At 35.2% G+C, this 15403-nt stretch overlaps 2 protein-coding genes across 2 annotated transcripts in view; both read right to left on the bottom strand.

The window, feature by feature from the left end:
- The window catches only part of LOC148303175 (lysosomal-trafficking regulator-like), a 55856-nt gene that overhangs the window by 17570 nt on the left and 22883 nt on the right, over positions 1-15403 (bottom strand). The window contains exons 21-39 of the mRNA XM_088270393.1: positions 14487-14660; positions 14238-14387; positions 13378-13635; positions 12545-12688; positions 11995-12395; positions 11159-11256; positions 10822-10946; positions 10110-10235; positions 8685-8945; positions 7877-8011; positions 7614-7790; positions 6346-6553; positions 5774-5959; positions 5331-5399; positions 4993-5207; positions 3297-3499; positions 1985-2319; positions 1330-1501; positions 145-375 (exon numbers count right to left, since the gene is read on the bottom strand). Of these exons, the coding sequence (XP_088126519.1) occupies positions 145-375; positions 1330-1501; positions 1985-2319; positions 3297-3499; positions 4993-5207; positions 5331-5399; positions 5774-5959; positions 6346-6553; positions 7614-7790; positions 7877-8011; positions 8685-8945; positions 10110-10235; positions 10822-10946; positions 11159-11256; positions 11995-12395; positions 12545-12688; positions 13378-13635; positions 14238-14387; positions 14487-14660 (3668 nt within the window). The remainder of the gene's footprint in view (positions 1-144; positions 376-1329; positions 1502-1984; positions 2320-3296; positions 3500-4992; positions 5208-5330; positions 5400-5773; positions 5960-6345; positions 6554-7613; positions 7791-7876; positions 8012-8684; positions 8946-10109; positions 10236-10821; positions 10947-11158; positions 11257-11994; positions 12396-12544; positions 12689-13377; positions 13636-14237; positions 14388-14486; positions 14661-15403) is intronic.
- Positions 2515-15403, bottom strand: part of LOC148303176 (kelch domain-containing protein 3-like) — a 56942-nt gene continuing 44053 nt past the window's right edge. Inside the window, exon 6 of the transcript XR_015838513.1 lies at positions 2515-2551. The gene's annotated coding sequence lies outside the window, so the exon portion shown is untranslated. The remainder of the gene's footprint in view (positions 2552-15403) is intronic.

Raw genomic sequence — 15403 nt, forward strand, 5'->3', positions numbered from 1 at the left:
TGGACATTAAGGTCTATCCATACCTCAGATAGGTTAAAATGTTTATCTATTGTAATATGACACTTCAATTGAAATTATTAATAAAAAAAATAGCTGAAAGATGAAAGAATATGGAAGAAGGCATGATAAGGTGTTGAATGATACCTGTTGGGCAGATGGCTGTTATTGAGTGCTTTGAGAAAGTGGTCCATGTCGGTCGAGGAGTGAAAGGCTATGAGGTGGGCGTGTCCCGAGGACAGGAAGACTTCAACAGCCCGCTCGGAGAGTTGCCAGCGTCGCGTGTGCACGCCGGTCACGCTGTCCAGCGCCCAGAACACTCCGCACCCGTCTCCGTCCCTGTCACCGCCGCCAGACTCAGGAAGGAAATGTATGCACCTAGAGTAGAAACAATCTATACTACAATCCTTTCTCAATAAAGATGGATATATTTTTATTTTCTATGGAATCGTTCGGCTGTGAATTTTTTACAAATTGAATTATCTATTGATTTGGTATTAACTTTGTGGAATGAAATGTTGATTGTTTTAAATATTAAATACAACATTTTGAATGTGTCCAAATACTTGTTCACAAATCTAGATTATCTCCAATGGTTGTCAATCATGGGTAGAATTGGTAAATGTTAAACGTGTGTAAAGTGATCACTTAAAGCCCCGTAAATGCCCAGGCTTCGATATTTTTCTTCATCTGTGTTGAGATATAAAAAAATAATATGAGTTTTATGTCATTACACATGACTAGTTTCGAAAACTACAGTGGTTTTCATAAACAAGTGATTGTTAAAACAATTGGTTTTTAACAACTAGTCAAGTGTAATGAAACAAAACTCAATAAGTTGTATTGCACAAATTTCAGGTCATAAAATATTTTCCATCCAGAATTGAACACATTGAAATTGGAGACAATCAAAATCGTAAGATTTTATATGCATATATGTACATGTTATAGGCATGTCGGATTACAGGGAGCGTCGGATTAAACAGAGACCGGATCACTGGGGGTCCAATTGACATACAATATGCATTTAAAGCTACAAAAACTATGCATCAACAGTATAACTCAAATGTTAGCCAACGCTTTTGAAAGTGTAGATTTATTTAATACATCGTTTTCCACCTTGAAGTCTGTATGTTATAATAGATAAATTTTAATGTTGTGTTTCACTCTCTCGCTGCTCGCTGATAGTATTGATTTTTATTATTGTATTCTTTATTGTCATTGTACATATTTTTTATTAATATTGTTAGATAAAATTAGATAAAAGCCTTAGATAAAATAAGATTAAAATAATCAGTTATAAAAAGGACCTAAGTGTGAATTGGTTCCTACCTGTCGCTGAGTAACAGTTCACCGTGCTGCTCACTCTTCACGGTGACGTAGATGGCCCGCGTCATGTAGCTGACACTCTCGTTAAGGTGAAGTCTCTCCAGCAAGCCACTCTGCACTTGCTCGTCTGGCCATTCTAATAAATATGCGAGGGGCTGCTTTTTCTTGGCGCTTTCTGCAATAGAACATACAAGTAGTCAAGAAATTTACACCTAAAAAACTAAAATAATAATGTGGAATTTTACAAAATGAATGTAACATCAATCAATGATGAAGGGGGGGACTGAGTGTACTTACAAATTTTGAATTTCTAGTGAAATATATATTTTAAAAATTATTTATAATAATATAATATAATAATATAAACCTCATTTAGAAATGCAGACGAGTGTTAATATTACCCAAAAATCTCCCACATGAGCCAAATATTTCACTCACCTAACTTGTCCCGAAATCCCTCAATTTTTTATGCTATTTCTTATTTAGAAATAAAGACAAGTGTTAATATTACCCAAAAATCTCCCTCATGAACCAAATATTTCACTCACCTAACTTGTCCCGAAATCCCTCAATTTTTTATGCTATTTCTTATTTAGAAATAAAGACGAGTGTTAATATTACCCAAAATGCTCCCACATGAGACAAATATTTCACTCACCCAACTTGTCCCGAAATCCCTCCCTCACAAACTTGTCGCCTATGACGTGGTGGCACCTCCTCAGCCGCACGCGGGCGCGCGCGGGCCCCTCGGCCGGGTCCAGCTCCCAGGAGGCGGGCTGGGCGTCGCGGCGCTGGCACGGCGCGCGCTCGTGCGCCAGGCGCTGCGCGAGGGCCCGCCAGCGCGCCGCGCCGCTCGCCAGCGCGCCCTGCTGCCGGCGCAGGTGCTCCAGGAAGGCCTTGCGCGAGGCGTTCTGCGTGTCCACCACCAGACGGGTTATGGACATGGCGGTCACGGTCAGCTTCAGCGCCAGAGTGTCTTTGGTGAAGACGCTCCTGAGAAAATGCGTATTATTTAGCTACAATTTGTACTTTATTATAAATTCATTTTCAAAATTCAAACCCTTATCCGCACCCCAATGGTGCATAGGGCACTGCATTATACAAACACAGTGTTATCTTGATCGTTAACACACGAAGGAAAGGTGATCAGCCCTCCGCTTCAGGTACCAGTCCAGGGTAATATTGAATAAATATTAGAGTGAAAAAATCACTTATATTTATTTGACTCACCCTGGGAATCGAACCCGGGACCTCCAGAACGGTAGCCGAGCGTGCTGACCATTACACTACGGAGGCGGACAAAACTCTATTATAAAAGTAATAGACTAAAACTTTTGGATAACTGCATATTAATAACTTTTCTACCTCATACATACACTTTTTGAGTTCCTCGGTTATTGAGTAATGTTGAAAGGAAGGTATCGTGTGTTGCTGATGTTAAGGGTTACCGTGTTAGTTTCGTCTGCCCCCGTGGTGTAATGGTTAGCGTGTTTAGTTACCGTGCTGGAGGTCCGGGGTTTGATTACCAGGGGGGGGTGAAAATAATGATTAACACTCCAAAATTTATTTAATATTTCCCTGGACTGCTCCCTAAGGCGCAGGAGTGATCACTTTGTCTTTTCATGTAAGTAGCCATCAAGATAACACTGTGTCAATATGATGCAGTGCCCTATGCACCATCGGGTGCCGATGATGGTTTGAAGAAGATCTCATACACCCTTTGAGTTCCTCGGTTATGGAATAATGTTAAAAGGTGGGTATTGGGTGTTGCTACTCTTGAGGGTTAGTATGTTAGTGTCGAGTCATAATTCTGTTACAGCAGTCTGGTGTAGTATTTTCTATTAGGCTGTTTAAGTATTGAGTACAACTTTTATCCTTTTAAAACAATATTTCCCATCCAGACCGCCAACATTGCTATTGGTAGTCTGGACTGTTTTGGTCAGCTAAGGAACTGATGTTAGTAAACCTACTTTTGAATGTTGGCATACAGCAGTGCCAGAGTCCTCTGTCGGCGCTCTGTATCCAGCGCGGCGAGGTGGCGCGCCTCCTCGCGCACGGCGTCCGGCTGCAGAGCTTCCCCCACCCCGCCGGCCCCCAACAGCGCCCCGACTGCCACGCACAGTCGCTGCGACTCCGCATCCCCCTCCATGGCACATGTCAGGTACACTGCCAACTGAAATGTGAGGTAGGTGATATTATATTGGATGTTTTTCTATCAAAACTATTTCATATTCATATTTAATCTTTCCCTTACGGTGGTACAAACTACCGTGTGCAACGGTGATATGTATTTTGTACGCCATATGAAAATGTGATTTCAAAACTGGAAAAAAGTGAAAATTCCTAAATGTTGTAAACACGTGTACGCAATGCACGGCATGCACTTAGACACTGGGAAACGTTTTTGTTTTGGTGATTTTATACTCAATTTTTTCACAAATGATTTATTTCCGCCGCTGCAAATGAATAACTTTATATGTTTTATAATACTTTTATATAATACACAATTATACTACGGAGGAATATAAAAATACTGAGCCCATATCTATTATATTTTATATTGATATTCTCATTTTTAAAGTCGAGTTGTAGTAAATACATCACCGGGAGGGAAAGGTTAAAGATACAGCCGTGGCCATATGTATTAGGCACCCCCTACAGAATTGGTTTATGTCTTTAAATACTGCGACTCTTGGAATTCTTGCAATCTTTTCGGATTATATCGTATTTTGATGGACTTTACCAACTACTTATTACCTGCTATCCCGAACTACGACAGTTAGGGGCGTGGTTTATTTAAAAACACTGTTTTTACTAATTTCAAGGGTCAGTTTTATATGTGAAACATTGCTCTCCAGTTATTTTTATCAGTGAAGTACAATTCTTTTAGTACTTTTCATTTAAGCCTTCATTATTTTATATTAAAACGAAGAAAGAAAAACGTGATTTGAGTGAACTGAGCGGTGTCGAATACTTTTATTGAATTCAGAAGGGTTAACCCAGGTCAAAATAGCGAAAAAAAATTTAATGCTCCTGATGTGCGGTTCAAACCCTAGTAGGTAAAATCTATCAAAATACGATACAATCTGAAAAAAATGCAAGAATGGTAGTATTTAAAGACATAAACCAATTATGTAGGGTTGCCTAATACATATGGCCAAGGCTGTAAACTAGGTATAGAAGGTTATACCTAGAGCCATTACAAGGCACCATACACCCAATTAACACCTTACGAAAATAGGCCTGGGTGAAGCAACAAGGTTGAGAGAATATACTACTACTACTACTACTACTACCATCACGCCATTTCTCCGCAGGGGTAGGCAGAAAGGATGGAATGCCACACTCTTCTGTCCTGACATACACTCCTCGCCTCCTTCACATCCATACATCTAGTCATACATACCCTCCGATTACGCAGACTTTTGACACCGCCAGATTTTAGGTTCTGATTGATAGAGAATATTCAGTTGACCATACACGCTGTATATTTACTAGAAGGTACATTTAAGACCTAAGGTTGGATAGCGAGATTAAACTAACAGTGACCTGACGTAATAGATCTTTACAGCTCGCGGTAATCTCAGAACCCTAACAAGGCACTGACCACAAACAAGAATAAAAATACATAAGATCTGATTTCCTGTCAAAATGATAAAACCATACCTTTCTTTGGTTGACAGGATCAGAAGGCGTGAGGACCTTATGCACAATGGGCAGGGCATTGAGCGCCGCTTTAACAACCATTAACTTGAGATGTGGTTGTTTGGCAGCGGGTGATATAATCCAGTTGAACATGTCGCAAAACACATGGTGCCAGTCAGTATTGCTGATGGAATTCCACCACTTGGATTTCAGCCCTTGATTGGTTCCGGAAATTACTAAAAAAATAAAGACATACATTCACACACAAATGTAACGGATTCTTATTATATATTTCACTCTACTTTACAAAATTTGTAAGTATGTAACTGCTTAAAGGTATTGAAATATATAACACCTACTGCTTATGAGCGTTAAGAAAATCCTTTCTATCATGTTACTTTCAATTTTAGTCATCTCTGCATCTGAATCTGTAACAATATCATTTTAACAATTAGTTTAATTTAATAGTTAAGGCAAACAACATTTTTTAATATAAGATATATTGCGGCAAGATATATTGGCATTCTTGGTAGAAAACAAATTAACACACAATTTTGAATTTTTCAATTACTTTTTTGACAATAAATTAGTACAAAATATTGTAGACGTAAATGAAATATGCTTAAATTGTTATATTTTATTTTAAAAGTGGATAAACATTGAATAAATTTTCTTTAAAAACCTGAGTTGTTTTAAACACTTTTTACAACAAATAAAAAACTAGCTTTAAGTGATTAATCATCAAAATTGTAAGTTTCTTCTGCCCTTAATTTGAGATAAAATAAATGAACAATTACATTACCTCGATTCATAAGGAATTGTGCAGCTCTGTTGAGTAAAGCGACGTGCCGATTGAGAAGCTCAGATCTGGACAGTTTTCTGCCAAAGTCTCTGTATTGAGAAGGGGGAAGTGGAGAAGTGGTCTCCGAGTGCAGGGCGAGGGAATCATTGTCACTGCCACCCGATGTTGCCGACAGTGCTGTAAATACTGAACACATAATAAATCATGCAACTGACTACAAGCACTTTTGAATTACTGAAAACAATGGGGTAATGGTTTTAAATTTAAGTCTGAGAGTTGCAAAAGGTTTTGCCATACACATTTATGGTTCTAATAAAGAAAAATGGATTTTTAATAACTAATAACTACAAATTTTTGCACTCTTTGAGTCTGTAGAAATTATGCTTGAATAATAATCCAATCGGATCAGAAAAAAACTTTAAAAGCAGTCCAAAAAAAAAGCATTTACTTTTTCCAATATATGTACATAGATAGACTCATTCAAACACATGATCAAATCAACAAATGTTTTGGGTAAAATAATGTTCAGAGTGGAAGTGATGATTTAGTGTCAGTTATAAAGCTATATTTACCTGGGGAGAAGTAGTTAGGACTCCTCGTATTGACAACTGAAGTTAGAGCGTTTAATCTTTCTTCGAGAAAATTAAATTCAGACTCGAATAGAGTACATTGCGTATCTCTCATGACGCTGGCGACGTGGCACTGGTCCGAGGGAATGTGTAACTCTGAACGCTCCATTAACTCCAAGTAGCAAAGCAGATAATGTATGTCCATTCTCATCTGGAAAAAAATAGTCTGGATTAAAACATATTATTTTTTGACATCTCATCAAAGATGAAGAAGAATATGGTAGTTGTGGATTGAGTGATCACTTTACATCTCACATCTTTACATCTCACCAATAGATGTCTCTAGTGAAGTTCTAGTGATTCAAGAACAAGGTTTCTAAATTGGTTAATATATATAGAACTTCCAAGAATTTGAGTAGTGTGGTTGTCAATAATGGGTAGAATTGGTGAACGTTACACGTGTGTAAAGTGATCACTTAAACCAGCCTATGACGGTCGTTAGCCCCGTAAATCCCCAGACTTCCACATTCTTCTTCATCTTTGATGAGATGTCAAAAAATAATATGAAAATAACTCCTGTAATTGGAGATAATCCAGATTTTGTGAACAAGTATTTGGATACACTCAAAATGTTGGATTAAAACACTTGGGACGGGTGATTTTTACGCCTGGGGACTGCTAGCGACAAGATTTGATAATTATGTACATGTAGTTGTGACCTCAACAAAGAGATTGGTACATAATATTCATATTGAATATGTAATTCCTTCTTTTGTGACTTTGAAATGAGGCCGGCGCAGAAGGTAAAAATACCCTTCCCGTCCCTAAGCATCAATCCACCGAACGGATATAGTAGTACATAAATATAATAATAAAATAATAAAACCCTTATCCGCACCCAAATGGTGCATAGGGCACTGCGTCATATAACGCAGTGTTATCTTGATCGTTTTTACACATGAAGGAAAGGTGATCAGCCCTCCGCTTCAGGTACCAGTCCAGGGTAATATTGAATAAATATTACAGTGGAAAATCACTTATATTTATTTGAACCCCCCTGGGAATCGAACCCGGGACCTACAGAACGGTAGCCGAGCGTGCTGACCATTACACTACGGAGGCAGACATAAATATTCCATACTAAAATTATTATTTTATAATCATGTTATGCAAATGTAATTATAAAAAGAACTGCATATTAAGTCTGTATTGTTTTTAATTTGAACAAGCTCTAAAAAGCAATGACAAATAATAAGTAAGCAATGCTTTACCTGCAAGTTGTGTTGGAAAACAATGGTTTTCAGAGCGATCTGATTTAAAATAAATCTTAAATCATCGAGTATTAATTCTCTTCCATCGAAAGACTTATCTTTGATTGCTCCGACTTCTCGTAAGCATTTCAGTATTGTTTCCACAATTCCTATTTCATTGAGAATTCTGATACTAGCCTAAGAAAAAGAAAACAATAAATTAATGAAATAATGCAAATATTAAATAGTATGCAAATGTCCATTTTTACAATTTGGGGTCAAACCTTTTCTATGATTTTCTTGAATAAGAGTGTAGTATTGTGGGTCAAGGAGATGTCTTGAAGAGTACAGGGTAGAACAGCCAACAGAGGAGGTGTCTTCAGAAGTTCTTTCTCTGTTACTTCAGTCCAAGCCTCATCCTAGAACGAGAAGGAGTGTCGGGTTGTGGTTCCGTGGTTAGTGTGCGGACTCTTAAGTCAGAGTTTCTCGGTTCGAACCCACTCTACCACAATTTGATACCTATTTCTAATAATGAGCCGCTTAGGCTCACAGAAATAGTATGAAATTGAAATATTTGTGTAAAAAATAAAAACACAAATATTATTGTAGGAAATTTACAACATTATTTTGAATCATGATTTATATTGATATCTCAACATAGATAAAGAAATCTATTGAGGTAGGAATATGGAAGTCTAAGTACTAACTATATTCTTATCTTAATAGATCTCAATAAACTTCTTTGTCTATGTGAAGATATCAATAATAATCTTGATATAAATAAAGTCGATCCAGCATTTGAAAAACAGTGAATTTTAAATAAATATATTTTGTATATTAAAAGCATTGTTAACTTTGTGGTATGGTAATATGTAAAACACTCTTCTTATCATTCATCATTCACTTTCACGAAGTAGTGTGTTTTAAAGTGGTATTACACAAAGTGAACGATGAATGATAAGAAGAAAATTTTAAATAAATAGATTAAAACGCCTACTCCCTTTGGTTTAATAATTCAACGTATATTGCAGTGAGTGTCCAAAAGTTTGGTAATGCTAAATATGAATAATTCAAAGTGTACAAGCGCGTTACCTCTAGCTGATCCTCGAGAGGCGCCCTGCGACCGGTGACCAGAGAAGCGCACGCCGACACGAGGTCGTGCGAGGCCGGGTACTGGGAGATCTGGTTTGCCAGCAGGTAGAAATAGCAGCGTTGCTCCAAAAGTTTCAGGTCCTCAGGGGAGCACCTCTGTACTAGCGCACAAATCACTTTCACCACTCCCGTTCTCACCGATGCTTCCTTGTGGTTTCCCAGTATAAGCAACATCTCGCTATGAAGCACCACTCCGAACACCTGCATGAAGAAAAACTACTGTATAATTAGAGTACTAAAGTACATAAACCACTGTATACATAATTAGAGTACTAGGGTACTAAAGTAGAAAAACTACTATATAATAACCAGTCTGATGATGTCGGTTATGACGAAACCCGGTTGATGGTCAAATAAAATTCATGTGGAAAAACTACACAGTTGTTATTTAATTCTATACTATATAATTTTACAACAGTATATTCAAACAACAGTGGATCCAAAATGTCGATAATTTTTTATAACATATTCACAATTATGACTACTATAACAGTCGAATTTACATCTCTTATTTAGGAAATGATAGCTTTAACCGTCAGCAAAAAAAACTCGTACGGAAAACCGGTTATTATGATAGAAAACTAGAGAAATTACATGGCGGAAAATGTGTATGGCTTTTACTGGGTTGGCATTAACTTTGCAGAATTTCTTGATCTATAATTGTTATTATCAAACAGTCTGACAATGTCCTAATAACTTTGCCTTCCACACACCGCGTCTAAAAACTGAAGTTTAATTGGTGGTCCTTGTTGACAAATAAAAAAGCTGCCGGAAGAAGCTCTTTTTAATCTGGTAACATTGGCATTTATGTATAGAAAGAAAATAAGGAAAATGACTTCTACACTGACTTGAATTGAGTTAATTGGGTAAAATCAATTCGTCTCAAACCAGTGGCCTTGCAATAGGTTTAATTTTTAATAATAAAATATATTGTGTCCCTATGTAAAACATATTTAGATCAAAAATTACTCTGATTATGTAACTTGTTTTTTTTTTCGATAATTGAAAAAAATATATACCGTAGAACGGGGCTAATTGAATGATGATGTGTTACTTGAGCCCAGTACAAAAAAGAGATTTAAATCTGTATTTGGTCTACAATAATGAACGCATCGTGACAATAAGTGTCACCTGTCAGGGAAACAATGAATCGTGTCAATACGTTCATTATTGTAGATCAAATACAGATCTAAATATTTTTTTGTACTGGGCTTAAGTAACACATCAAAGATCAAGTAGCCCCGTTCTACGGTACCTATGTGAAAAGTCAATCCTATGTGAAAATGTGCCTGAATGTATTAATTAAAGAAAATCTTGAAATGTAAAAATGTCAATTTTGTATATTATAAAATAGGTAAAACCTACTTGACTGAGTATTGCGTCGGGCATAATGCATATTGTGTCTCGTAGTAGCAACAGTAAGCCCTCACAAACTGTCCAACTTCTCGATGATCCGGTTCGGAGATTATGTAACAGCACAGGACTGCGTAACTACAACATCAATATGTATTTTAACATGAAACAACATAGTAAAAGCTCATAAATTGGATAAACGGACCAATTTAAAGAAATAAACAAAAATATTAACACATTTCGGATGGGTGTTTTTTTCGCCAGCTGACCGCTGGCAAGGGTATTTGATAATTATCTACATATTAAGACCTTAACAAAGTAGATCATTCTGAATCATTGCAGTGCAGTTAGCAAATGCATATGCAACTTAACACACTACGGACGGGTGTTTTTTAGGCCTGCGTAACGCTGGCGACGGTATTCGATAATTGTGTAGATATAGTTAAGACTTTAAGAAAGAGATTGGTAGATACATAATATTTATATAAAAACATTGGATAATTCCTTCTTTTCTGACTTTGACATGAGGCCGGCGTCGAAAGTAAAAATACCCTTTCCATCCTTAAGCACCAATCGACCGAACGGGTAGAAATACCTTTCCCGTCCTAAGTGTGTTAATTAACTATGGTCTAAGAAACCAGTTTTGGTCACAATGGAAAATCAAAAAGGTCTCAGGACAGACAAATTTTTACTAAATTTAAATGTTATAAATAAAATACTATACCTGTTGGTACATGGATATGGAATCATTCTGAACTGGTTCCACGTTGATCTCATCCGATTCAATAACAACGTAATCCTTTGTTAATCCCGAGTTTGGTGATGAAGTTACAGATCTGTTGTCTATGGCTGAAAAATAAATGTAAAAGTCATCATTTTATATTTGGAAATTAATCTACCAATTAAATTAATAGACTGAAAGAAAGAGAAGAAGAATAATAATATAATATAGTCCTTATAATCAAATGTATACTGTCCAATTGGTGTGGAAAATCTAATTATTATTTTTTTAAATACAAAATTGTATTTACTATAACAATCTGATAAAACAAATTATTTACCACATGGAGAGTTACTACTTTTTTCGTCGGCATCTTTGCTTGTTCCAGGCAATACTAATATTGAAGAAATTTTTCCACTTCTTGAGCGATGTCTTTTTCTGTGAACATAAGACAAGGTAAAAAATATAAATAACAAACAAAAAACTCATAGTTACGTAACATTATTAATACATATTTCAAATTCTTGAGTAGTAAATCTGAGTGAAAGTATAATTTTCTGTGCGATACCTTAACCTCAACATTGATTATTTTTTCATAATTGAGATTTAAAAAAAAAAATTATTACAAAAAATACCCTATCTGCAAATAATATTAAAATACAAATATGTATATGGAATGTATTTCACATCATACAAAAAAAATCATAATCATTTACATACATTCAGAATTTTTACTTGCAAATGCATTATTAACAAACGGTATTGTCATCACTTTTATAATTACAAATGTGGGTAAAAATTTATTTAAGGACCTAATTAAGTGGAAAAAAATATAATATTATGATAATGTTGCATCATTTGGTAACATTCATAGCTGCCAAAATAGTCACACTCCAATAGTTTTTTTTTTGTGTCAATCTTTATCATTTTCATTCCATTTTCATACATATTTTTCATTCCTCTTATATCATTTCATAACATTAAACTATAATGGAAATGAGCAAGATATTTTATTCCTTTGACTATCGTCATTAGTGTGTATTGATGTAAAATATTCTAAATATATCATACTCTATCCATATGACTCTTATTTGATTTTTTTAAATGTGTCTCATTCTTACTCATTCGCTTTTTGAAGTGTCACTCTGATTAGCCTATTCATAAAATGAAACAAACCTCTTTTCCTTCCTCGATGCTTTTCTTCTGACGTGTAGATTAGCAATTGTTTTACTGGTTTTAGATGTTTCCAGAGGGGAGCTCGTTCGCATAAGGTTCACCGGAGTATTTTCTACATCACCGTGCTCGCTGGAAATCATGTCGTTCATATCTTGAAAGGGGTTAGGTTCAATCTGGTTCAGGGACATGTTCCTGAGCGGGGTGCCGAGGGACTCTCGATCAGAGTAGCTGGTGGAGCTGCTGAGGCGGCGGCGGCGCGGGTTCTTCCGGTTCCTCCGCTTAGTGGTGAAGGGCAGCGGCAGACCGAGTAAGTTGGAGTTGTAGTTTGAAGTTGACTGCGTTATGTCCGTTAGCAGAAAATAGAAACTTGATCTTGAATGTGTTATAAATGTTGCGCTAGCCTGGAAATGACAAAGCGACGTAAGATAAAATAACTCTGAGAATATCATATATAAATTACACTGATCTTTAATATAACTGGAACGAGTTATCTAACTAACTAGAGTTAAGAAAGAATTATCTAATTATGTATTTATATTAATGTAGTTACCTGGTGCATGAGGACGAGGAAATCGGTCAGCAGAGCAACATGGTGCATTATGGGAGGACATCCGATCAAAGATCGAATAAGTTCTACTAAGCTGCAACTCACGGCTTCACTCAGTCTTTCCATATCAGAATTCAAGAATCGTTCCTAAAAAAAAATAAGCTTACATTATTTAATACTCAATAGCGAATATTCAATGTGATTTGTTATAATTAAGAATGGTGAAAACAGATTCATAGCTCATTGTATTTCAATGAAGCACATTTTTAACTTATAAAAAAAAACACAGAGTTGGTGCTTTGAATGTGGATTGTATTCATTATATTTCATTTAAAAATGCAGAAATATTTATAAATGCACATTTCTAGTAAACGTTCTTATTACGTTTAATTTCACAATCCTTGTGGGTATACAATATTTCAACAGCTGTTAAGAAGCACGCACAAACAATGATGAGTGTTACTGTCCAGTTCAACAGATGGTACTGCCACTGCGGCCAAAAAAGCTGTTTAAAAAAATGTTTTTACTTGTCACAAGTATATAAAAACTCGCATGTATTTCAATACAATGTTGTATCGAAATTTCAAAGCAATCGGTAGATAGCTTAGGGAGATTAGGGAGACCTCTAAATTTATATAGATTACCATGGATACATCTATTATATAGATAATTATGTGTATTTTCAACTGTAAAAGTGATATGTTGTCACATAAAAGTCTTTCAGCAGGAGAGCGTCATTAATATTGCAGAAATTTCCAAAAACCTTAATTAAAGACACTAATTTTGTATTGCATGAATGAATAACCATTCTCCTACATATCTATAAAATCCCTTACTTTGCAGAAAATCAGCAAGTTCTCCACCATGTTCACTCTGTTCATTTGGTAGACATTGAAGGACCTGAACTGATGATCATCTCTCAGCAGCGCCTCCATAGTGAATAATAGAGCTCCCAATAACCCGCCTCCATCTTCTGAAGATACGGATTTGTCGCTTGATTCAGTCGTTACGCTACGATCAAAATCTTTACTGTCCTTTTCGCATTTTTCCATATCATCACAATCGTCTTTTGAATTGCTTTCAAAGAAATATTCCTGGAAATATATATGTATTTTATCATAAATACCTACAGGCGTACATAACACACATCGCTCACTCCTTTCAACAACATCGTACATCAAAAAACTTGATTTTTCAGGAGAAATTTTAAGAATATAATGAAATGTATTTAAAACAAATATCAAGCCACTTATTGAACTTTTTACTGTGCAACAGATCTTTTTAGGTAAAACCAGAAAGTTTTTTCCTCCATTTGAAAAATATTTAGTATATTTAAAAAAATAATTAAACAATACCTTTTCTTCCAAATACAAAAACAACACTTTCTTCTCTACAGCGGGTAAATATTATGTTAAAAATATGCCGCTTTTTCTGGGATATGTAAAGCACATTTTCTGGGCATTACGAAAACATGCACAACTGAAAATTGTCAATTTTTGATATATGTATGATGTTTTTGATAGGATTGAGCGACATGTAGAGTTGAGAATATAAAACTTATGTTAACATCATGCATTTGAGGTATTTTATACAGGCACAAATATGAACAAAGTTTTTAAAAAAATACAAAAATTGTATAATAAAACATTCCAATAAAAACCGTGAGACTACTTGTAGTTTTTTACTCATAAATTACCTCTGAATCCCTTTCCAGGTGCCTCCATGCCTTGAGCAATGCTGTAAGTATTTGAGGGCACACAATAATGATGTCTGTCTGTTTAACCAAATTAAATTTATTACCATCTTTTGTCAAAATTGGAGTATTGCATGCGGCATCCAGCATAGCCTATGAACAAAAGATAATTTTTCTGGTGTTAATTTAAAGTTCAATATTTTATTAATGACCGCTATTTAATGGAAAGTATGTACACAATAACTGTCTTACTTTTAGGAAATGATATCCCATGTGGCATTTCGAGGATGCAAAAACAGTCTGTAACATGTTGAAAAGATCATCTTGCTGGAAAGCCGAGTGAAGTCGAGTATCGGAGAAACTGACTCTTAGCAATAAACTCAGTGCTGCGGCCTGCTCCTCTACACTTCCGTCCATTTCAACAACCTAAATATGCAAATATTTATTTAAAAAAATATTAGTTTTACCATAAATAAAAACTTTTATTTTTATGTTTATTTTGTGTAATTTACAATAACGTTAATATTACGTATACGAGATGTGTTGTTCTTAAGTAACTTTTGCATCAACTACGGTAAACGACTCGAGAAATATGTCAAAATCAAATGTATTTAGATTTCATGCTTATTATGAAAAAAAACAATTAGCCTTAACATTTAAAAAAAAATTAAGATTCAAAGATAATATAATAGATAATATCATATAATAGATACTAATCACTCATTTCATTCTCATAAATTAAAATTATTACACCTTGTTCCATATAAAGGCCAAATTATGAATTATCTTGAAAATTTAGAAATACAAAAAAACCTGAGTTCTAATAATAATTTATTAAATAATATATTGTTTCAAAATTCTTTGCCATTGCTTTCCATTTTTCCTTTGTTTTCAAATTCCGTCCCTTGACTAACCCCTTCCCCTTACTTTCTCCTCTCCTTATTTATAGAACAATTTTATATTTTATATTTTAGTTATTATACAGACCTGAATGATGGAAGTTTAACTTCTGAAACATGTAGTTTATAATAAAACTCAAGTGGTAAAAAACTAAGTGTTTTCTTTAATCATTGTAAGATTCAAAGATGTATAAAATCTAGACATAATTCAAACACATTTGACATTGACACATTTCTCGACTGACACATTCACACCCAAGAGCAAATTAA

Source organism: Brachycentrus maculatus, unplaced genomic scaffold (genome assembly GCF_059751285.1).
Source record: "Brachycentrus maculatus isolate JH-2025_06_01 unplaced genomic scaffold, ASM5975128v1 h1tg000382l, whole genome shotgun sequence".
In the NCBI taxonomy this organism is placed as follows: Eukaryota; Metazoa; Arthropoda; class Insecta; order Trichoptera; family Brachycentridae; genus Brachycentrus; species Brachycentrus maculatus.